This window comes from Pinus tabuliformis, chromosome 3_2, assembly GCF_031772625.1.
Source record: "Pinus tabuliformis cultivar Carrire ecotype Pingquan chromosome 3_2, CPIR1, whole genome shotgun sequence".
Taxonomy (NCBI): domain Eukaryota; kingdom Viridiplantae; phylum Streptophyta; class Pinopsida; order Pinales; family Pinaceae; genus Pinus; species Pinus tabuliformis.
Window position 1 is genome coordinate 53,650,473 of NC_142302.1, and position 24,835 is coordinate 53,675,307.

Below are 24,835 nucleotides of genomic sequence, written 5' to 3' on the forward strand. Positions count from 1 at the left end.
TAGTTATCAACCATAGTCAGATGGTTAGATTGAGTCAGTCAACAAGTGGCTGGAGAGCTATCTTCGAAACTATGTATCTGGCCAACAAAAGGCATGGGTTAAGTGGTTGCATCTTGGAGAACACTTCTACAACACCACTTTCCACATGTCCATTGGTATGATGCTCTTTAGAGCACTTTACAAATAGGATACTCCAACGTTCGTAGATTGAATATCGGGGGATAACTGTGCCCCTTTGGCTAAAGACTAGACTCAGGAGAGCCAAGATATATTGCGAGTCCTCAAGGACAACTTGTGGATGGCTCAGAATCAACAAAACGTGTATGCATACAAGCACAGGGTGGAGCGCAGTTTTGAGGTGGGGGACATGGTATACCTTCATCTTTAACCGCATCGACAATCATCTCTCAAAACAAAGTGGGCAAAAAAGTTGAAACCCAGGTTCTTTGGGCCATACAAAATCACGGGCGAGTTGGAGAAGTGGCCTATGAACTGGCACTTCCTGAAGGATGTAAAATTCATAACATCTTTCATGTATCATGCCTCAAGAAGGCCTTGGGTAAGTAGGTAGTCACCTCCATTGAGCTCCCTCCCTTGGATCACGAAGGAGAGCTAATCATGGTCCAATAGAAAATTCTAGAGACATGGGAGCGAAAGCTGAGAAGTAGAACTGTGAGAGAGTACCTAGTTAAATGGAGGGATCTACCAGTGGAAGACGCCACATGGGAACTTGAAAGGCGAATATGTGCTTAAACAACCAGAGTTGAAGTTGCTTGAGGGCAAGCAAACTCAGGTAGGGAGGACTGTTATTTCCCCGACTGGTTAGGAGAAATATGACGGGTTCTGCTAGCCTAATAAGTTCCCGTAGGCTAAGTTGGGGAATTTTTTTAACAAGGGAACAAGATTCACGTAGGAAAACTTTATAATTTCCTAAGGTGTGAAAAGGGGGACATATCCTAGGCTAATGAAAAATAAATTTAATTTTATGAAGTGAAAGTCTCCTAAAGTGACTTAATAAAAATTTAAAAAGGTGAAATGGCAGCAAAAATGACCGCTCAATTATAAAAAGAGAAAAGTGAGGAGTCTCTCTTCATTCTTTCACTTGCATTTTGAGAAAAAGATCTCTTAGAGAGTTTTTGGAGAAAAGCTTAGGGTTTTGGAAACCCTAGTCGCCATTGCTAACTTCAGTGTTGAAACTAGACACTCTAGTTGGTTTTGAGAGTGGAATCACTCAGATTTCCCCACGGAAATTCAAATTATAAGATGATTGGCAGAAGATATTGAGATAAAGAGGTCTTATCAATTGATTTTATCTTATGATTTCAAGTATTTCATATATCTTTTCAGGTTGAGGTTCCATCCATGAAGAGGAAAGCTCCATTACAAGTACAGGGTTTGATTTTCTTTTGCTAAGGAGGATGAGCTCACCCATTGATTGGCTGGTTGAGTTCCTTTATATATCTCTGTGGGTCCTGTTCATAAATCATTGATTCAAAGGCTCTTAAGAGAGGGTTGATTTCCCTCTAGTTGGTTGACTACATGTGTGACCTCCCTGAAGTTGAACACATACATTTCTTTTTCTGTTGGTGTGGTCTCAAACACATAAAGGATGATTTGTGGCAGCCCTCTGCGTATCAGTTAAGATCAAGGACGAGTTTATTTGCTCGTGTAAATGGGACAAAGGTCGAAACTGCCTTCGTATTGACCATATGAGCTACCACAGTGAATACTTAATGGAGATGGAATATCAGCTGCACAGGCACTGTATTGGTACTTAAGACCATGAATTATCATTCTCTTGGGCTATCCTATGTTAAGATGAGTTGCAGGACCTGTACATTATTTCTGGGCACATTCACACATCTGAAAGTGACATATATTTATGTATTGTCCTTGCTGGAAGGTGATGATACTGTTGATATCTTGTCTACATTAAAGAAACACTCAGATACAATCATATATCTCTTATTGGGTTGCTCGTATCTCTTAATCTCTCTCACATTTGTTGGCTGGCACGTGGGCTATCAGTGGTATGTGTACTTTCATTTTTAATACAGGTGGTATTGGCATGTACAAAAGTCTTGCTACCATATGACTATTGTGTTATTTATGTTATATTGAAGTTTCATTTGGCATATATGATCACTGTGCTTTCTTATTAGAGTTAAAACCCCAAACAATCACCTACAACACTCAGTATACAAACTGCTTGTAAAAATATCTTGGACTGCTATGGAGTCTAAGGGCAGATTATTAGTGATTTAATGAGTGGTGAAGATCATCCATATGTCACATACAAAAGACACCACAAAATCAGAGAACCCACTCCCATTCTAGAGGGAGAAGAGATTCAAGAAATAGAAGAAGAAACCCCTGGTAAGGGAAAAGGGGTAGAAGAGTCACTTGAGACTCGAGAGAGTAAATCCAGACATGGGGGAATAAGGAGACTCAAGCATTTAATGCTCAATGATCTGAATGATTTGGCTAAGGGCCAAAAAGGAGATGGTGGACTTGATGAGAGAAAAGCAATCAAGGGGTCTTCCACCGAAAAGGATCCTATAAATGGGGAAGAGTCTTACAGCGCAGAGGGAAGTCATGTCTGTACTGCCACACAACCATTCTCGCTCATATAGCAGAACACCCAGGCCCAACATGCCTCAGTTACTACATGAGACAGTCGAGGACCAAACAGAATAAACAAGTCAAGGGATCCATTATGTAGATTATTTGGAGGAGTATAGATCATTGGGACGTGAGTTCCAGGCTATCATGAGTTTCACTGATTTCTGCTACCTTCAGTTAAAAAGCAAGCCTAAAACAGTTCAGAAGGCTTTGAGGCAGAATAACGAGTTGCAAAAGACATTGGGGAAAGTGACCATCTCTTGCTTTGATGGGTCATACAAATGCTCAGCTCAGTCATGGGTTAAAAAACTGGATACATATCTACAGTTACATCAGATGACGGAGGAGGAAGCCATTAAGCTGGTCGCATTACATTTGGATGGCAAAGCCCATGAATGGTGGTACCATGGGTTGGTGACAATGGGTCATGAATCACAATAACATCACCTCATATACTGAGTTCACTTAGAGGCTCATTGAGCGATTTGACAGGAAGGACCGGAGCTTCATCTTAGGGAGCTGGCCCAACTCAGACGAATAGGCAGTCTGAAGGCCTATATTTCAGAGTTTCAGAGATTAGCAGTTATGGTTGCAGATATCTCGGATGCTGGGTTGGTGGTGCTATTTGTGGAGGGGTTGTCTGAGATTCTACGTGGTTGGGTCAAAAGTTTTGATCCTACCACTCTTCGTGCGACAATTAGCAATACCAACGACCTGCCGGATACCATTTCTAAGAGGAGATTCTCTCCTAAGCCTTCCTTTCCCCATAAAGGCAAAGAAGTCAAACCTTTTCAAACGGAGCGCGCAAAGAAACCAAAGATTGATGAAGAATCCTGGAAGGAGTTGAGAAAGAAGAAGCTTTGTTTCAATTGTCAGGAGCCTTGGGCACCATGGCACAGGTGCACAAGAAAGGACAAGGTGGGAAAGGCCCACTATATTGAGGTGTACTTTGAGAGTGATAGTGATGATGAGATGAGGAGTCGATGTAGAAAGGGGAACATGGACAAATACATTAGACAGTTGGGGGTGAGACTTCACATGCAGAAGGCAAAATCCATTTTTTTGCATCCATGTCAGGAATTCCTAGGTATCATACTTTCAGAGTTAGAGGGGTTTTGGCAGGACATAAGGTGACAATATTGATCGATGGGGGGGTTTCCTACTACTTTATAGATGCAACCATGGTTGAATGGAGAGGGATTCCTATTAAGGAGTTCGATGGATTTGTGGTCTCCATACTCGACGACCATCAGATGGATTGCACTAGATACATCCTCAAGCTGCAACTGACCATGGGGAACTACACAGTGACGGATGACTTATTTGCGGTGGATGTGTTGGACACCAATGTGGTGTTAGGAGTTCAGTGGCTCTACTACATTGGGAAGTATACCACAGATCAGTGGAACATGGAGATGGGATTCAAAGATCGAATGTATGGCAGAAAGGTAGTTTTGAGGACCATGCATTAGTATCCACTGAAGATAGTATCATCTAACAACATGGAAGCAACCTTGAGGCGAGGTGATATAGAGTGGGTGGTTGAGTGCTTTGTTTTAGACAACAATCAACAAGATCAACCACGACAACATCACGACGACATTAAGGTATTACTCCATAAACACTAGAAGGTTTTTTGTGACATTCCTTTAGGTAGACCACTAGAAGGGGGTTTTGAGCATGTTATAGATTTGGAGGGTGTACATACAGTCATTACCAGCCCCTACCAACATCCCAAGGTTTACAAAGACAAGATTAAGAAGGCCATGAAGGAGTTGTTGAGGTTGGGTCACATTTGGCTTAGTTCCAGTCCTTTCGCTTCTTTGGGGGTCATGGCCAAGAAGAAGGCCGGTTCCTTGCGGATGTGTATATACTATAGAGTACCGTGCTCTTAACAAGAGAACAATAAAAAACCGGTATCCTATCCCCAGGATAGACGAGTTGATGGATGAATTGAGGGGAGCCAAACATATTTTGAAGGTTGATCTTCATTTAGGCTATCATCATATTTGAGTTATGGAGCAGGACATCCCGAAGACAACGTTCAGGTGTCGCTATGGGCACTATGAGTTCTTGGTTATGCCATTTGGGCTAACCAACACTCCCACAACTTTTAGTCATGCATGAACCATGTGTTCAATAAACAGTTGCGAAAGTACTTGCTAGTTTTCTTTGATGATATTCTTTTCTACAACAAGACTTGGGAGGACCATTTGATGCACTTGGATGAGGTATTGGGGATATTAGAGGAGCAGGAACTATATGCGAAGAAGTCCAAGTGTGAGTTTGGTATGACAAAGATGCTCTACTTAGGGCATGTATTTGGGAATGATTGGGTTCAGGTCCATCAAGAAAAGATCCGGGGCTTCATCAAATGGCCTACCTTAAAAAAAAAAATAACTGAATTGAAAAGCTTCCTTGGCCTCAACACATATTATAGGAAATTTGTTAAGGGGTTCTCACAGTTGACCTCTTATAGACCTTACCATAAAGGGGCTTTCAGTTGCACTGAAAAGGCACAAGAAACATTTGAGAAGATGAAGCAGGTGATGAGCTCGTGCCTCGTGCTTGCGTTACTAGATTTCACCTAGCCCTTTGTGCTAGAGTATGACGCTTCAGGGACTGAGTTATGAGTAGTTTTGATGCAGGATCCCCACCCCATAACGTTTGAGAGCCGCAAACTCAGAGATTATGAGCACCACTACTCAATTTATGACAAGGAAATGTTGGCCATCATTGATGCATTGGCCAAATTCCGACAATATCTTGTGGGGAACAGGTTCAAAGTAAAAAGAGATCATAATAGCCTGAGATTTCTCATGGAGGTGAAAGAGCCGAGTGAGAGACAACAAAAGTGGATCTGTAAATTACAGGCGTATGACTTCGAGATTGAGTATGTCAAAGGACAACATAATGCAGTAGCAGATACCCTCCCGAGGATGCCATCCACTCTCTCGATCATGGAGATAACAGATGACTGGAAGTCACTGCTGCTTGTAGAATACTTCGAAAGCAAATTTGCCTGTGAGATTCTGGAGAGGTTGATACATGATAATAGATATCGAGTCTTGGATGACATCATCTACTATAAGGACCAAATCTATCTTTTATTAGAATCACAGTCGAAGGAAAAAATAACGCTAGCAGCTCATAGCTCAAATTTGGTAGGGCACCCGGGATAACTGAAAACATACAAACAAATCAGAGAGAGGTTCACTTGGAAGGGCCTCAAGATGGATGTGTTGAGGTTTGTGAAAGAATGTAGCATTTGCTAGCAGAACAAAGCTGAATGTACCCATCCGACAAGGTTGCTACAACCACTCCCTATTCCAAAGCAGAAGTGGGAGAGTATCTCCATGGACTTTATCATTGGGCTACCTCTGGTATAGGGAAAGGACTGCATATATGTAGTGGTGGATCGAATAACCAAGTTTGCGCACTTCTTTGCCATACCATCTAAATATTCAACATCACAGGTGGCTGAACTATTCTTCAAGGAGGTCTTTCGATTGCATGGGTTACCAAAGACCATAGTGAGCGACAAAGACAATAGATTTATGGGTGGATTTTGGTAGGAGTTATTCAAACTTGTGGGGATTGAACTGACATCGAGCACTAGTTATCACCCATAGACTGATGGTCAGATCGACATAGTCGACAAGTTGCTGGGGGGCTATCTTGAAACTATGTATTTGGCCAACAAAAGGCATGATTTAGGTGGTTGCATGTTGGAGAACATTGCTGCAGCACCCATTTCCACTAGTCCATTAGTATGATGCTCTTCAAGGCATTATACGGATATGATGCCCCGACATTTGCAAATATAATATTTGGGGATAGTTGTGCCACTTTGGCTTAAGACTGGATTCAAGAGAGCCGAGAAATATTTCGAGTCCTCAAGGACAACCTGCTGATGGCTCAAAATCAACAAAGTTTATGTAGATAGGGACAGGTTTTAGGTGGGGGACATGGTATACGTTCATCTTCAACCCTATTGATAGTCATCTCTAAAAACAAAGGGGGCAAAAAAGCTGAAACGTAAGTTCTACGGTCCATACAAAATCATGAGACGAGTTGGAGAAGTGGCCTATGAATCTGCGCTCCCTGAAGGATGTAAAATTCATAACGTCTTTCATGTTTCGTGCCTCAAGAAGGCCTTGGGTAAGTAGGTAGTCAACTCCATTGAGCTCCCTCCCTTGGGTGAGGAAGGAGAGCTAATCTTGGTACCAAAGGAAATTCTAGAGAGAAGGGAGCACAAGTTGAGAAGGAGCACCGTGAGACAATACGTGGTTAAATGGAGGGATTTTTCAATTGGGGATGCCACATGGGAAGGCGAACATGTGCTCAAACAAATAGAGATGAAGTTGCTTGAGGGCAAGCAAACTCAGGCGGGGAGGATTGTAATGTCTCCCACTGCTTAGGAGAAATAAGAGGGGTTCCGCTAGCCTAATAAGTTCCCGTAGACTAAGGCAAGGAAATTTTTTAATAAGGGAACATGATTTGCCTAAGTGTACTTTATAATTGCTTAAGGGGTGAAAAGGGAGACATATGCTACGCTAATGTAAAGTCACTTTAATTTTATAAATGAAAGTCTCATAAAGTGACTTAATATAATATGAGAAAAGTAAAATGGTGGCAAAAATGACCACTCAATTATAAAAATAGAAAAGTGAGGAGTCTCGACTCTCTCATTCTTTCACTTGTATTTGGAGAAAAAGAGCTCTTGGAGAGTTTTTGAAGAAAAACTTGGGATTTTAAAATCTGAAGCCACCATCGCTAGCTTTGTCGTTGAAACTAGACACCCTAGTTGGTTTTGAGAGTGGAGTCACTCAAATTTCACCATGGGAATTCAAAGTAAAAGATGATTAGCAGAAGATATTGAGCTAAAGAGGTCTTATCAGTTGATTTTATCTTCTGATTTCAAGTTTTTTATATATCTTTTCAGGTTGAGGTTCCATCCATGAAGAGGCAAGCGCCATCACAAGTACAGGGGTCGATTATTTTTTTCTAAGGAGGCTGAGCTCACGCATTGACCGGCTGGTTGAGTTCGATATCTCTGTGGGTCGTGTTCATAAATCAGTGGTTCGAAGGCTCCTAAGAGAGGGGGGTCAATTTCCCTCTAGTTGGTTGGCTGTATGTCTGACCTCCCTCAAGCTGAATGCATACATTTCCTTTTCTGTTGGTGTGGTCTCAAACACATAAAGGATGAGTTGTGGCAGGCCACGGAACTTCTGCATATCAGTTAAGACTGAGGACAAGTTTATTTGCTTGTGTAAATGGGACAGAGGTCGAAACTGCCTTCTTATTAACCATATGAGCTACCACTGTCAATACTTAGTTGACTATCAGCTGCACAGGCACTGTATTGGTCGTAGGTACTCAAGACCATGGATTATCATTTTCTTGGGCTAACCTCTGCTAAAACGAGTTGCTGGACCTGTACATTATTTCTGGGCACATTCACACATCTGAAAGTGACATATATGTATGTAACTGCTGATATCTTGTCTACATTAAAGCAGCACTCATATACAGTCATATATCTCTTATCGGCTTGCTGGTATCTCTCAATCTCTCTCACGTTTGTTGGCTGGCACTTGGGCTATCAGTGGTATGTGTACTTTCATTTTTAATACAAGTGCTATTGGCATGTACAATAATCTTGCTACCATATGACTGTTGTGTTATTTATGTTATATTGAAGTTTCATTTGGCATATATGTTCACTGTGCTTTCTTGTTGGAGTTAAACCCCAAACAGTCACCTACAGCACTCGGTATACAAACTGTTTGTAAAAATACCACACTGAACCATTACATAAAACTCAGAAATTTTTTATGGGTTTCCAAGATATTCTGGCAGGTTATCTCACACTTTCATCTCATGACCCGAACAAACCAGGTTCTTCCCAGCAGGGAAGTTGGGAAGTTAGCCCAAAATGGTTACCTGAACCCGATATTGCGTCTTTTGGGTACTTCAGGGGCACACCCTTGATAAGATTTTTTATTTTTTATTTTATTTTTTTCTCCTCTTAATTATTATTTGTTGTTATTTAAATTAAAAAAAGGATAAAAAATGCAAGGATAAGGTCGGGTCCTTCCCCAAGGCACTTATCCCTCACTTACTTCATCCTCGTGCACTCAAAACACTAAATTAACTTTTTATTTTTACCATTTCATTTTCAGCAGTAAAGGGAGTAGTCCAGTCAGAACATTCCAGTAGTTAAGGATGTTGCTGCTCTATTCTTCCTAAAACTTTGTGGACAATGATAGACAGTGAAGTGGTGAAGTGGAGTGAATGTAGTATGACATATGTACTTGTCACTTGGTTTAACTTTTTAATACTCAAGAGTCAAGACCTATTAATGTCAATTTCATTTTTTCAAATGATATTGAACACGTTTGCTGTTCAGTGTTTTTCTAATCATTGTATGATTGTTCAACACTTCAATGAAGCAATGTTTTTGTTTTTGTTTTTACTTGCTGAAAATGATATGATATTATGCAATGTGTATGTTGTTATGTATACAGTGTACTCCTGATGAGCCCCATCCTTGCCCCTGAACCCAAGTACTCTGTCAAATTTAGATTATGATATATATTTTTGAAATAGACCATGTTCATATTTAAATTGTTATTGTTATATCAGAACTCAGTCATCTTGACTCCTTGTGTGTTAAAGATTTTAGTCTGGGTTGACCTGAACGAATCAAAGACGGGTGTCTTTATAATGTTCTGCGTGAAGGTTTCAGAACATTACCTTGAAGCCAAGGATTTGTAGTTGTTAGTGCATCTAAATCATAGATGAAAAATTGCGAAGTATTGTCGTGAGAGATGTCTCAATTTTTGCTGTAACTTTTGACAGTAATTACTCAATGTGTCAGTAGTGAAATACTGAAATAATGGAAAGTGCACTGTATACATTCTTTAAATTTTGATAATTGACCTTGAGCTACAGAAATTTACTTCCAGTTTTCATATGTTGGCTTGAAATATCCATTCAAGGTACTATGATGTCTGCCATTGCACCATTCTACAAAAATGATTGAGCCTTTGTGGCAACAATAGCCTTAACGAAGTCATCTCAATCATTAAAATTCATATTGTTGAGCAATTGCTTAATTGTGGTCTTCTCACATAGATTTTTTTATTAAGTTGTTTTGCTGTCTCTGCCTGACACTCTTTCCCTTTGTTACTAGCCCCAGCGAGAGTTCTCAGTTAATACAGGGAGATAAACCAAGATAAATTATCATTGTCCTTATTTTAATTGTTGATAGTATAGTTTAGAGTTGAGTATAGCATTTAGCCCCAGTGAGAGTTCTCAGTTAATATAGGGAGATAAACTTTCTCTGTCTTTATTTTGATTGTTGACAGTATAGTTTGGAGTTAAATTATAGCATTTAATTCTTTGGTTGTCTCTCAGATTTGATCGTGATTGGAAAAAGATTGAAGCTTTTGTAGGATCAAAGACTGTCATACAGGTATGCTCGTCATCATTATAATGTTTGTTTTAAATTTTCATTGTAGCTTCCTTTTCTATATATTGAACTATTTTGGGTAAATAAGTAAACTAAGAAAATTTGTTGATAAAATAATTTCTATCGTATTATCATGTTCATAAGTATGACAGTCATCATCTTCTAAGTGCTTGTTTTATGATGGGATTGGTTTCAATAGAAATGATGGCATGAAGTTCTTGAAATTTGACATCCATTGAAAACAGAAAATTACACTTGAGAAATAAGTTTCTGGTCAAATGGTTCTAATTGTTAAGAAGATGTGTTTCTTCCCTGGAGGTCACAGGTTCAAATATGGAGGTAGGTATGTACACCTTTATAAATCAAAGCAGTCAAATTGTTGCACGGAGGGGGTGCCTTGTCCAACAAACAAGGATGTCTCATATATTAATCTGATGTCTGGCCAGGCCGTGACCTTAAAATTTGATTATTATTATTATTATGATATGAATTTTGAATATAGTTCTTTCTGAGGAAAACTCCTGTTTCAATTTCAACCAAATAAATTCTACTTGCAAATCTGGAATGGTAAGTCTATTTAAAAAAAAAAGCTAAAATGTTACAGGACAAAAGAGTGAATGATAAATTCATGGCACATTCTTGTTCAGGCCATTGACTATGAACATTGTAAATTATATGTTGCCAGTTCAGGACAAACTGATATTACTTAAAAAACTCATATATAAAGATTTAATAGAAAATGGTCATACCTTTGGAAGAGATATCAGTGAGCACTTAGTTATGAATCACTTGTGCTTGTTACATCTTGTAAATATTGTATTAGTGTTTTTTCTTTTGTGTGTTAAAGTTTTGTCTAACTGTATTTGTAACTTGGATTCAGGTACAGAAATTACCCTTTTAGATGATGGGCAGTTATGTGAGGTGAAAATGCATGCAAGGGGTCACTGTTCTGTTCATGGCCCTTTTCCTGTACTGGACAGGATTAGGATTCATAGTTAAGGCAAGAAAAAAGGGAAAGTGAGTTGTAATCCAGATTGGCAGGGCATTGATTAGAGATTCACCTCTTCTAGATTGGTCTAAGCCTCAGCCCATTTCTTCCAGCTCCTGTGGTAGCCATAGCATGGAGCCTTGGTTTAGTCTTTTAGTTGTATTGACATTCTAAAAACTGTTTGTATTGGCACTGGAACTGGCTGGTTTGGCAGGTTTGACCCTGTTACTGCTGATATTGTAAGTTAGAATGGTAAAAGCTCTAACTCACACCGTACAATTCAAGTGGAACCTGAGAAGGTCACCCACTGTCAACTTAGTGACCTACCTTTGCCACTTTAGACTGCCTCTCCTCTAGCTTAAAGGAGGCTTCCCTAAAGAATCACTACGGCTAAGCACTAAGGAACAAGGTGGTATCACAATTAATGCCAGCAATTAAGGTTAAGAGAAAAGAAAAGACTGGTGATGGGGGGATGTGTGTTGAAATTTGGTACCGGAGGACAGGTGGTTCCCTTAGGCTTTGATCTTTGGCCTAGGGAAAAGTGTCCAAAAGAATTTAATTTTTCTCCTAAAGTGACTTTATAATTTTATAAAGTTAAATCTAATTTAAAAGTGACTTTAAGTGATAAAGTTACTAAGTCTAATTTTAAAGTGACTTTTATAAAGTCAATGGAAAATTAGAAAGGAAAAGTGACTTTGGAAATAAATGACTAAGTGAGTCTTTAAAGTGGGGTGAATTAAAAAATAAAAAGTGAGATTTAAATGAGCATTTAATCTCAGCCATTGATCTAAATCTATTTCAGCCATTGGATTTAGAGATCACCCAAAAGTCACTTGGATCACCCAAAATTCATTTGGAGTTATATTAAGGGAGGAAAAGGAGGAAAAGATCACATTCGATTCAATTCTTTCATGAGCAGATTGGGAAAAGGAGAGCAAGGGAGCAAGAGAGATTTCTGAGCAGGGAGGAGAAGGAGACAGCAGCGTGGCACACATTCCAAGGCAGCAGTTGAGCAGATTTGTACAGCTAATTCAGCACACAGTGAAAGGCAGATTTTGGCACGATTTTCGAGGAGAGGTCTGCACAAAAATCGAGGAGCAGTTTGCTGGTTTTTCTGCACGCAAAACGAGGGCCATACAGCAGCATTTAATGCTGAAAGTGGGCACGAAAATCGAGGAGACCGTACAACATTTATTGCTGTCCTGTTTGCTGTAATTTCCAGTTTGCTGTGAAGCATGGGAAAAGAGATAAGTTGTAAATTTGCTTTCTGATTTTTTGCTGAAAATTTCTCACTGTAAAAGGCAATTTTCAGAAATAAAGAAGAGCTCTCAAACTGGTTTTCCCCAAGAGTTGTAGGGGGTTTTTCCAGGGTCACATTGACCAAAAATCTCAGTGTTTAAATGTGTTTTAATGGCTGTTTATTACTGCTGATTTTTATTTCTGCAATTTCCAGCATTCTATAAAATTTCCAAAATTTGTGTTTTCAACAAATTTATTTTTTTTCAGCTTGTTAAATGTATGGTTATGGGAAAGGGCATTTAACTATATGAGAGAAATAAGGAGAAACTGAAAACCGGGGTGGGAAAACAGAGATTTCTACATGGTATCAGAGCTTGAGTGCTGAAGGGCAGTTTGGGACAGCAAAAGGAAAAATTATAGTTGCTGATTTTTCACTCAGAAAATTCCAGCAAGCTGATTTTTTCATAAACAACGGTTTTATCTTTACTACATCAGTGCTATTTTTCAGTTTTAGGACAACAGGATGTCATTGGGATTGAGGGTAGAGGATAGGCTGGATGGACATATAAATTACAGCGTTTGGAATGAGAGAATGCAGAGTATCTTTGAGGAGGCAGAAGTCTGGGATATCATGGTGCATACCACACAGAACCCTGTTGTTGTGCCTACTGATGCTACTCAGTTGACAGCTTATAATAAAAAGAACAACAAGGGTAAGAGGCTGATTCTAGACGGAATCAAAGACCATTGCATTCCTCATGTGAGAGGAAAGAGCAATGCCCATGAGATGTGGACAACATTGTCCAATCTCTACCAGAGTACCAATGAGAATCGGAAGATGGTCCTGAAGGAGAAACTGAAGAACATTAAGATGGGTAATGATAGTGCAGCTGGATATCTCACAAAGATTACTAATGTGAGAGATGAGTCGGCAGCGATTGGAGAGGCCATTCCACCCACTGAGTTGGTGCGGATTGCAGTGAATGGCCTCCCCCGTTCATGGTTGAACTTTGCTGATGGGGTTTGTGCACGTGAGACCCTTCCCACATGGGAGAGGTTTTGGGATGATTGCATTCAGACAGAGATCAGGAAAGGTCAGCTTGGGGCAGCCAAACCAGTTGAGCAGGATGAGGATGTAGCACTGGTGGCAGGAGGCAAAAAAGGCAAAGGGAAGAAGCAGGCTTCTACAAGCAGTGGTGGGGGAAAAGGCAAAGGTAAAGGTAAACAGGGGAACACACAGAAGGACTATTCCAAGGTGAAGTGTTGGAATTGTCAAAAGATGGGACACTATGCAGTTGTGTGTCCGGAGAAGAAGAAGAAGGGGAAGAACCAGGACGTGGCAGCTTCAACAGAGATTGAGAACTTTGCTGGTCGTTTTGACCGAGAGTTTGCGTTCACTACGTGTGAGTCCTCTAGTGCAGGATCACCTGCCACACAGGTTCAGAGGGAGCATGCTTTTCCCTCGATTAGCGGAGCATCTTCAGGTCTCTGGTATGTGGACAGTGGGGCCTCACGTCATATGACAGGAGTCCGTGAGTACTTCTCAGAGCTTTCAGAGAGTGGCACTGATATTGAGGTAGTACTCGGTGATGATAGAGTTGTTAGAGCAGTCGGGGTGGGAACAGTGACATTTCAGAGGGAGTCCAAACCTCCCTTGAAGGTGTCAGAGGTTCTTTATGTGCCAGGGATGAGGAAGAACCTCATATCTGTCTCAGCTTTGGAGGACAAAGGATATGAGGTACTGTTTAGGGGAGGACAAGTGTTGATGTATCCCAGGGGCAATCCAGCTGATTCAGCTAGAGTGATAGGTGTACGCCATGCAAAGGTGTACAAGTTTGCATTCCAGCCCCTTTTGGCATTGAGCAGTAGTACCGACAGAAGAGCTAGCAGTTCTGAGCTGTGTGAGATTTGGCACCGCAGGATGGCACATATGTATCATGGAGCCTTGAGGACATTGCGGGAGATCACTACAGGTGTGCCAGATTTCAGTACTGATCACTTTGATACTTGCAGAGGTTGTGCGATGGGCAAATTTGCCAAATCCCCTTTTCCCAGCAGTGACAGCAGAGCGACGGGGATACTTGATTTGATTCATTCCGATGTGAGCGGTCGGATGTCTCATGTTTCCTTGAGTGGATATGAGTACTATGTTTTATTCATTGATGATCACTCCAGGAGGACCTGGATTTATTTTTTGAAAACCAAGAGTGAGGTCTTCAAGCGGTTTCAGGAGTTCAGAGCTCTTGTGGAGACTCAGACAGGTCGAAAGATCAAGTCCTTGAGGTCGGACAATGGAGGAGAGTACACCCTTGGAGAGTTTGTTGACTATTGTGCGGAGGCAGGGATTAGGAGGGAGTTCACTGTTCCTTACAACCCCCAACAGAACGGGGTTGCGGAGAGGAAGAACAGATCCATCATAGGGGCTGCCAAAGCCATGTTACATGATCAGGGGCTGCCATTGTTCTTGTGGGCAGAGGCCTGCAACACAACTGTTTACTTGCAGAACAGGAGTCCGCATCGTGCCTTGGGGCACATGACTCCGGAGGAGGCTTTCTCTGGGAAGAAGCCTGATATTGGTCATCTTCATATCTTTGGATGCATTACATACTCCTATATACCCAAGGAGAAGATGACCAAACTAGAGCCCACCGCAGAGAAGGGTATCTTTGTGGGCTACAGTGAGAACTCAAAGGCCTTTCGGATTTACATTCCTGCACAGAGGAGAGTTGTTGTCAGACGGGATGTGAAGTTCGAGGAGGACAGGGCCTTTAGGAGGTCACGAGAGTTAGAGTATCTGGATCAGCCAGACCCCCAGCAGCAGTTGAGTCAGTCGCAGGGATCCAGTGGGCAGGGATCAGGAGGATCCGGAGGTACATCTATGAGGATGTCAGGTCCGTCAGTGAGCAGTGGCTCGCCGAGCCAGAGGGGTGGTGCTCCGGGCAGCATGCAGAGCAGTTCACTAGGGAGCCCATTGATGAACAGTTCACACGGTACCTCAGCTTCTACAGGTTCAGGTGTAGGCAGGAGGACAGCAGACAGACAGTCAGGAGTTCAGGCTACTGATGATGATGAGGAGGAGGAGTTTCATTCTCTGGTGGGAGAAGTGCACTCAGGGAAGAGAAAGCCCAAGTGGCTTCAGGACACCTTGAGAGATGCCACATCTGTTGCTGAGCCGAAGAGGCCGGTCAGAGAGAGTAGACCACCTGAGAGGTTTTGTAGCTATATGGCGATGGTTACCAGCATCCTTGACTCTGAGCCTTCTAGCTATGAGGAGGCAGCTAGCCAGCAGGTCTGGAGAGAGACCATGTAGGAGGAGTATTCTTCTATCATGAAGAATGATGTTTGGGAGGTGGTGCCGAGGCCTGAGGGCAAATCTGTGGTTACTTCTAGATGGCTTTACAAGGTAAAGCATCCTGCAGATGACAGCATTGAGAAATTCAAAGCGAGGTTTGTGGCTAGAGGGTTCTCCCAGGTAGAGGGAGTTGATTATGAGGAGACCTTCGCTCCCGTGGCTCGATATACTTCGACCCGCTCCATTATATCGATAGCAGCAGAGATGGGTTGGAAGATCCACCAGATGAATGTGAAGATCGCATTTCTCAATGGCTTCATACAGGAGGAGGTGTACATTGAGTAGCCACAGGGCTTTGAGGTGCATGGGAAGGAGTCCCATGTGTGCAGACTGAAGAAGGCCCTTTATGGCCTGAAGCAAGCTCCCAGAGCTTGGTACTCTAGGATAGATACATATTTGCAGGGGATGGGTTTCACAAAGAGTGAGGCAGATCCGAACCTTTACTTTATTGTGATTGGTGAGGAGCCTCTCATTCTGGTGCTGTATGTGGATGACTTGATCATTACAGGTGCAGAGAGACTCATAGAGCACTGCAAGAGAGATCTTGCGACGGAGTTTGAGAAGAAGGACATCGGCTTGATGCATTACTTTTTGGGTTTGGAGGTGTGGTAGGAGGAGGGGCATTTCTTCCTGGGGCAGGGGAAGTATATTGTGGACATCCTTAGCAGATTCCACATGGAGGATTGTAGACCCATGTCGACACCGATGATCACCAACTGGAAGAAGCTTCATGCTTCAGATTCCGAGTTGGTGGATCCCACATTGTACAGGCAGCTGATTGGTTCCTTGATGTATTTGGTCAACACTAGACCAGATATCTGTTTTGCAGTCAACACAATGAGTCAGTTTATGTGTGAGCCTAGGAAGGTTCACTGGGTGGCTGCAAAACACATTTTGCGATACTTGCAGGGGACAGTGGATTATGGTCTGGACTACAGGCAGGGAGATGGAGTGAGATTGGCAGGATACACTGATTCGGATTGGGCAGGTTGTGCTTGTGATAGGAAGAGCACTTCAGGGTGCTGTTTTGGGTTGGGTTTAGCAGTAGTGTCATGGTTTAGCCGGAAGCAGCAGTCAGTAGCACTGAGTTCAGCGGAAGCAGAGTATATGGCAGCCAGTCTAGCTAGTTGTGAGGCTATCTGGCTTCGCAAGATGTTGTTTGGCTTATTTGGTCAGCTGTTGAGACCTTCAGTGATTTATTGTGATAATCAGAGTTGCATTAAACTCACGGAGAATCCAGTATTTCATGACAGGTCAAAGCATATCGGGATCAGATATCATTTCATCAAAGACTATGTTCAGAAGGGAGTTGTGAAGCTTGAGTATATTTCCACTGATGAGCAGGTTGCAGATATCCTTACCAAAGCCTTACCACGGGGCAAGCATGTCTACTTCAGAGACAAGATGGGTGTGGTGAGGAACACCTTCCTCGGTAAGAGGGAGTGTTGAAATTTGGTACCGGAGGACAGGTGGTTCCCTTAGGCTTTGATCTTTGGCCTAGGGAAAAATGTCCAAAAGAATTTAATTTTTCTCCTAAAGTGACTTTATAATTTTATAAAGTTAAATCTAATTTAAAAGTGACTTTAAGTGATAAAGTTACTAAGTCTAATTTTAAAGCGACTTTTATAAAGTCAATGAAAAATTAGAAAGGAAAAGTGACTTTGGAAATAAATGACTAAGTGGGTCTTTATTAAAGTGGGGTGAATTAAAAAATAAAAAGTGAGATTTAAATGAGCATTTAATCTCAGCCATTGATCTAAATCTATTTCAGCCATTGGATTTAGAGATCACCCAAAAGTCATTTGGAGTTATATTAAGGGAGGAAAAGGAGGAAAATATCACATTCGATTCAATTCTTTCATGAGCAAATTGGGAGAAGGAGAGCAAGAGAGCAAGAGAGATTTCTGAGCAAGGAGGAGAAGGAGACATCAGCTTGGCACACATTCCAAGGCAGCAATTGAGCAGATTTGTACAGCTGATTCAGCACACAGTGAAAGGCAGATTTTGGCACGATTTTCGAGGAGAGGTCTGCACAAAAATCGAGGAGCAGTTTGCTGGTTTTTCTGCACGCAAAACGAGGGCCATATAGCAGCAATTAATGCTGAAAGTGGGCACGAAAATCGAGGAGACTGTACAACATTTATTGCTGTCCTGTTTGCCGTAATTTCCAGTTTGCTATGAAGCATGGGAAAAGAGATAAGTTGTAAATTTGCTTGTTGATTTTTTGCTGAAAATTTCTCACTGTAAAAGGCAATTTTCAGAAATAAAGAAGAGCTCTCAAACTGGTTTTCCCCAAGAGTTGTAGGGGGTTTTTCCAGGGTCACATTGACCAAAAATCTCAGTGTTTAAATGTGTTTTAATGGCTGTTTATTACTGCTGATTTCTATTTCTGCAATTTCCAGCATTCTGTAAAATTTCCAGAATTTGTGTTTTCAGCAATTTTTATTTATTTATTTATTTATTTTTTTTCAGCTTGTTAAATGTATGGTTATGGGAAAGGGCATTTAACTATATGGGAGAAATAAGGAGAAACTGAAAACCGGGGTGGGAAAACAGAAATTTCTACAATGTGAAGATCAATGCCAATATTCAAGGGTGATGGAGTCAAGAGAAGATTAATAACAAGAAGATATCAAGAAGGACAACCCTCCATTTGTTTGTTACCTGGAATAATGGATCAGGGAAGAGACTAGCATCTAGAAGAAGGGTAATCTCACAGCCAATCAGGACAAATTGCAAAGCCCAAAAAACCCACTAGAGAGGATTCCTCAATAGGATTTCCCGTAGCACAAGGATTTACTATGGCATGAAACGAACCAAACTTTTACTACGGAAACCCCCTCGAGGGTCTGCCTAGCAGAGAGGCTTGACGCCTACTTCACAGTTCACACCAACAAAGAGAACATGAAGACATCCCCATCGACATGTGTTTACTTGGATTTTCCTTTGTTGCCAGAGTATTGATCCCACAGTATTGTCCAAGGCCTATGAAAGACAGTGTACCTATGGCCAACTAAATCCTTTTTGTAACTTGAATTCAGGTACAAAAATTACCCTTTTAGATGATGGGCAGTTATGTGAGGTGAAAATGCATGCAAGGGGTCACTGTTCTGTTCATGGCCCTTTGCCTGTACTGGACAGGATTAGGAGTCATAGTTAAGGTAAGAAAAAAGGTAAAGTGAGTTGTAATCCATATTGGCAGGGCATTGATTAGAGAATCACCTCTTCTAGACTGGTCTAAGCCATAGCCCATTTCTTCCAGCTCCTCTGGTAGCCATAGCATGGAGCCTTGGTTTAGTCTTTTAGTTGTATTGACATTCTAAAAACTGCTTGAATTGGCACTGGAACTGGCTGGTTTGGCAGGTTTGACCCTGCTACTGCTGATATTGTAAGTTAGATTGGTAAAAGCTGTAACTCACACTGTACAATCGAAGTGGAACCTGAGAAGGTCACCCACTGTCAACTTAGTGACCTACCTCTGCCACTTTAGGTTGCCTCCCCTCTAGCTTAGGGGAGGCTTCCCTAAAGAATCACTATGACTATGCAGTAAGGAACAAGGTGGTATCACAAGTAATGCCGACAATTAAGGTTAAGAGAAAAGAAAAGACTGCTGATGGGGGGATGTGAAGACCAGTGCCATTATTCAAGGGTGATGGAGTCAAGAGAAGATCATTAACAAGAAAATATCAAGGACAACCCTCCTTTTGTTAGTTACCTGGAATAATGGATCAGGGAAGAGACTAGCATCAAGAAGAGGGGTAATCTCACAGCCAATCAAGACAAATTGCAAAGCCCAAAAAACCCACTCGAGAGGATTCCTCAATAGGATTTCCCTTAGCTCAAGGATTTACTGTGGCATGAAAAAAACCAAACTTTTACTAAGGAAACCCCCTCGAGGGTCTGCCTAGCAAAGAGGCTTGACACCTACTTCACAGTTCACACCAACAAAGAGAACATGAAGACGTATGTCTTTGACATCCCCGTCGACATGTGTTTACTCAGATTTTCCTTTGTTGACAGAGTATTGATCCCACAGGTTTGTCCAAGGCCTTTGAAAGACTGTGTACCTATGGCCTACTAAATCCCTTTTGTAACTTGAATTCAGGTACAAAAATGACCCTTTTAGATGATGGGCAGCTATGTGATTCTGAAAATGCATGCGAGGGGTCACTTTTCTGTTCATGGCCCTTTTTCTGTACTGGATAGGATTAGGATTCATAGTTAATTAAAGAAAAAAGGTAAAATGAGTTGTAATCCAGATTGGCAGTGCATTGATTAGAGATTCACCTCTTCTAGACTAGTCTAAGCCTCAGCCCATTTCTTCCAGCTCTTCTGGTAGCCATAGCATGGAGCCTTGGTTTAGTATTTTAGTTGTATTGACATTCTAAAAACTGTTTGAATTGGCACTGGAACTGGTTGGTTTGGCAGTTTTGACCCTGTTACCGCTGATATTGTAAGTTAGAATGGTAAAAGCTCTAACTCACACTGTCCAATCGAAGTGGAACCTGAGAAGGTCACCCACTGTCAACTTAGTGACCTACTTTTGCCACTGTAGGCTGCATCTCTTCTAGCTTAAGGGAGGCTTCCCTAAAGAATCACTACGGCTAAGCAATAAAGAACAAGGTGGTATCACAAGTAATGCCAGCAATTAAGGTAAGAGAAAATAAAAGATTGATGATGGGGGGATGTGAAGACCAGTGCCAATATTCAAGGGTGATGGAGTCAAGAGAAGATCAATAACAAGAAGATATCAAGAAGGACAACCCTCCTTTTGTTAGTTACCTGGAATAATGGATCAGGGAAGAGACTAACATCTAGAAGAGGGGTAATCTCACAGCCAATCAGGACAAATTGCAAAGCCCAAAAAACCCACTAGAGAGGACTCCTCAATAGGATTTCCCTTAGCACAAGGATTTACTATGGCATGAAATGAACCAAACTTTTACTAAGGAAACCCCCTCGAAGGTCTGCCTAGCAAAGAGGCTTGACGCCTACTTCACAGTTCACATCAACAAAGGGAACATGAAGACCTATGTCTTTGACATCCCCATCGACATGTGTTTACTCAGATTTTCATTTGTTGCCAGAGTATTGATCCCACAGGCTTGTCCAAGGCCTATGAAAGACAGTGTACCTATGGCCTACTAAATCCGTTTTGTAACTTGATTTCGGGTACAAAAATTACCCTTTTATATGATGGGCAGTTATGTGAGGTAAAAATGCATGCAAGGGGTCACTGTTCTGTTCATGGCCCTTCTCCTGTACTGGACAGGATTAGGATTCATAGTTAAGGCAAGAAAAAAGGTAAAGTGAGTTGTAATCCAGATTGGCAGGCATTGATTAGAGATTCGCCTCTTCTAGACTGGTCTAAGCGTCAGTCCATTTCTTCCAGCTCCTCTGGTGGCCATAGCATGGAGCCTTGGTTTAGTCTTTTAGTTGTATTGACATTCTAAAAACTGTTTGAATTGGCACTGGAACTGGCTGGTTTGGCAGGTTTGACCCTGCTACTGCTGATATTGTAAGTTAGAATGGTAAAAGCTCTAACTCACACTATACAATCCAAGTGGAACCTGAGACCCACTGTCAACTTAGTGACCTACCTTTGCCACTTTTGGCTGCCTCTCCTCTAGCTTAAGGGAGGCTTCCCTAAAGAATCACTATGACTAAGCAATAAGGAACAAGGTGGTATCACAAGTAATGCCAGCAATTAAGGTTAAGAGAAAAGAAAAGAGTGGTGATGGGGGGATGTGAAGACCAGTGCCAATATTCAAGGGTGATGGAGTCAAGAGAAGATCAATAACAAGAAGATATCAAGAAGGACAACCCTAGTTTTGTTAGTTACCTGGAATAATGGATCAGGGAAGAGACTAGCATCTAGAAGAGGGTAATCTCACAGCCAATCAGGACAATTTGCAAAGCCCAAAAAACCCACTAGAGAGGATTCCTCAATAGGATTTCCCTTAGCACAGGGATTTACTATGGCATGAAACAAACCAAACTTTTACTAAGGAAGCCCCCTCGAAGGTCTGCCTAGCAAAGAGGCTTGACGCCTACTTGAGAGTTCACACCAACAAAGAGAACATGAAGACCTATGTCTTTGACATCCCATCCACATGTGTTTACTCGGATTTTCCTTTATTGCCAGAGTATTGATCCCACAGGCTTGTCCAAGGCCTATGAAAGACAGTGTACCTATGGCCTACTAAATCCTTTTTGGCATGCATGTGAACAAAACTAGAATAGACAGGTAGATAGGTGAGGGACGTACCTAATCTTGGAACGTTGGTTGCTGCTTGGTCCTAGTGGTTGGTGTTGCCGCAAAATCTAGCAGGCCTAGGAGAGGGACTGTTAAAATTAGGAACTAGGGCCAATTTCCACTTTGGACAGCTCATTTGGAGATAATTATTGCATTGAATTCTTTTCGAGAGGACCAAAATTGACCTAAAGATGACTAGATTTGGACAAGGAGAAATAAGTTTTTGAAGTGAAGCCCACACATTTGCAATTTGTCAAGGTTGGCTTAGGGTCAAGTTGGACAAATTGACCCTCCATCACATATAAATAGAAGAGACCTCCAACCTCATTTTGCACCTCTTCAACTCAACACATTCTTCTCTCTCCTCACTTGATTGGTTTGTATAGCTCAAAGATTGCAGGGATCTCTCACACTTGCAAAGAACAGGTGTCTTTTCTGTTTGGGCCAAATTTCAGATCTGTTTCAGGGCTTTGACCAGCGTTGACCAAGGGCTGTTTGACTGATTTTGACTGCGATTTTCTTGGGATTCTTTCTGTTTTTCTAGGCCGCATTGCAGGGCACAAAAATTGAGGTAGTCTGGGCACTTTGACGACAAACCAATTGCAGACTTTGACCGAAGGCTTCTTCAATGTGTTCACCAAGTTTGACTGCTCAGAATTGGACTGTTTTGATTGCTGGTTGACCAGCTAAGGAGGTCGAGTTGGAAGACCTTTTACCGAGCTGCTAAGGGACTGTTTTGACCCTTGACCGTTGACTGGTTAGGGCACGCATTGCTGTTGACTGAGGGCAGAATTGCAGATTTGACTGGGCTGTTTTGGACAGTGCTATTGGATCATCAAATTGGCAAGTCAATTTTGACTTTGAATTATTGTACTCTCTCTCTGTGCTGAACATTTGATAATAAGAAGAATTGATCAAGGGTTTTCCCCATCCTTGGGGTTTTTCCCTGGCTTGAGCCAAATTCTTGTGTTCTCTTGTCTTGGTTTGTCTTCTGTATTTGTTTATTGTTCTTTCTACAATTACTGTCAATGTGATAATGGTTTATGTAATTGCTAATGGAAATGAAATGGAATTGTTAATTGGGCTAATATGGAATAATGAAGTAATTGTCCTAAGCAAAGAACATGTTAATTAAAATTAACAGGGACACCCTACTAGGGAAATACTAGATTACGTGACAACAATGGAGTAGTGGACCACTGTCACCATAACCAAAACCTCTTGCTCTTTATGGGATTTTATTGATGGGAGGAGTCCCAATATGTGAAGAGGTCACCTAAAAGGGATGTTATAACTTTTAAGGTACAAGGTGACTTGGATAGGTCTTCTACAAGAAAGACACAACAAAGGCTTTGTAATGTTCCAAATGGAAAATTAATAGCAATATTAAGCAAAATACACATGCAACCCAGAAAAATTCAAACAACAATTAAACACCCATAAAATTGCACCAGAATTGCACCAAACTGAGTCATTTTATTATCAAGAGGAGAGTACAATGCATGGAATGTGTGCACCTGGGCTTGCCAAAGCAAGCTAGACAATCCCAGGTGAGAAAATGCTGCCTGGATGCAAAGGAAAGACTTCTCCTCAATGTACTGCGCTGGCCCTAGAATTTTTACAACTGTTGACTAGAAGAAACCCTTGTTTGAGCCACCAAAAGTGCTCAGAAAATTCTACCAAATTAATCTTGGGCTCTCCACCACAAACCCAGAAAAACCCGGAAAGGGTTTTGGCAAATTCTACCGACCACCCGAAACCCAAAATTTCAGCTCACTCCTCCCCACTAGCTGCCAAATAATTCTGCTGTGTGGGGCGCCAAAACTCCCCCAAAAATTTTGGAAAATTAGGAGCCAACTCCTTGAGCCATGACCGACAAAACCCATAAATGTCTTGGGTTAATTCCGACCTCCCGAAATTAACCAAAATTGGTGCTATGCCCTCCTTGGCAGAAACTGCGTCCCAAGTGGCTCTATCTGTTGCAACTCTCCTTAATTCTGCTCAATTTGCAATAGGAATGATATAGGAAATTTTCCCGGATGTAGGGGAGAGGTTTCACATCAAATTCCGGCACAAGATTGCTAAACCCAACTCTAGAAAAACGATATCCAGTGACTCCCTGCGCAGGCCCTAGGTTGTTAAGTTATGGTATGTTCTATGCTTATAACAATTTACTTCTTTTTCTTATTATATTCCATAGATTAACAATCACATGTACATAAAGTAAAGTGCAGATAGAACATTAAACGATCGATAGAAAACAAGCCAAGACAAGAGACACAAGATGTGGCGGCTAGCCAGGGACAAACCCCACAATGTGTGGGGAAACCCTTTGATCAAATCTTCTTTTATCTCCAATAATTCAACAGAGAGAAATAGTACAATAAATTTGATTTATATCAGCAGTAGCAAACCCTAGATCAACAGCATCAACATTAGCGGCGTCATCATCAAACTAGGGCAGATGATATCTCACAAACCGACCGTCGGATCAGCTTGATTCCACCACCAAAAGTTGCGGCTTTCAGAGGAGGTTCAGATGAACCTACAACGCAGTTCAGATGAGGAGATCTTCTAGTCCACGCAGGTCAAACTTCACTTCTGCAGTTGCAGCTTCAGTTTCGGCAGCTTCCGGCTTCAAACTAGGGCAATCGATATCTTGCAAACCGTCTGTCGGATTGACTTGATTCCACCACCAAAAGTTGCGGCTTTCAGAGGAGGTTCAGATGAACCTATAGCGCAGTTCAGATGAGGAGATCTTCTAGTCCATGCAGGTCAAACTTTACTTCTGCAGTTGCAGCTTCAGTTTCGGCAGCTTCCGGCTTCACATGTGTGAGGGAGAGACCCTTTTCTGCGCAGTAGAGAAGAGACTCTTTTCTGCGCAGTAGAGAGAGAGAGATG

The 24,835-nt window shown here is 41.7% G+C and overlaps 1 protein-coding gene across 1 annotated transcript in view; it reads left to right on the plus strand.

Annotated features, from left to right (window-relative positions):
- Window positions 1-24,835, plus strand: part of LOC149179769 (protein REVEILLE 8-like) — a 318,742-nt gene that overhangs the window by 31,944 nt on the left and 261,963 nt on the right. The window contains exon 2 of the mRNA XM_089415801.1: window positions 10,045-10,102. Within this exon, the coding sequence (XP_089271927.1) occupies window positions 10,045-10,102 (58 nt within the window). The remainder of the gene's footprint in view (window positions 1-10,044; window positions 10,103-24,835) is intronic.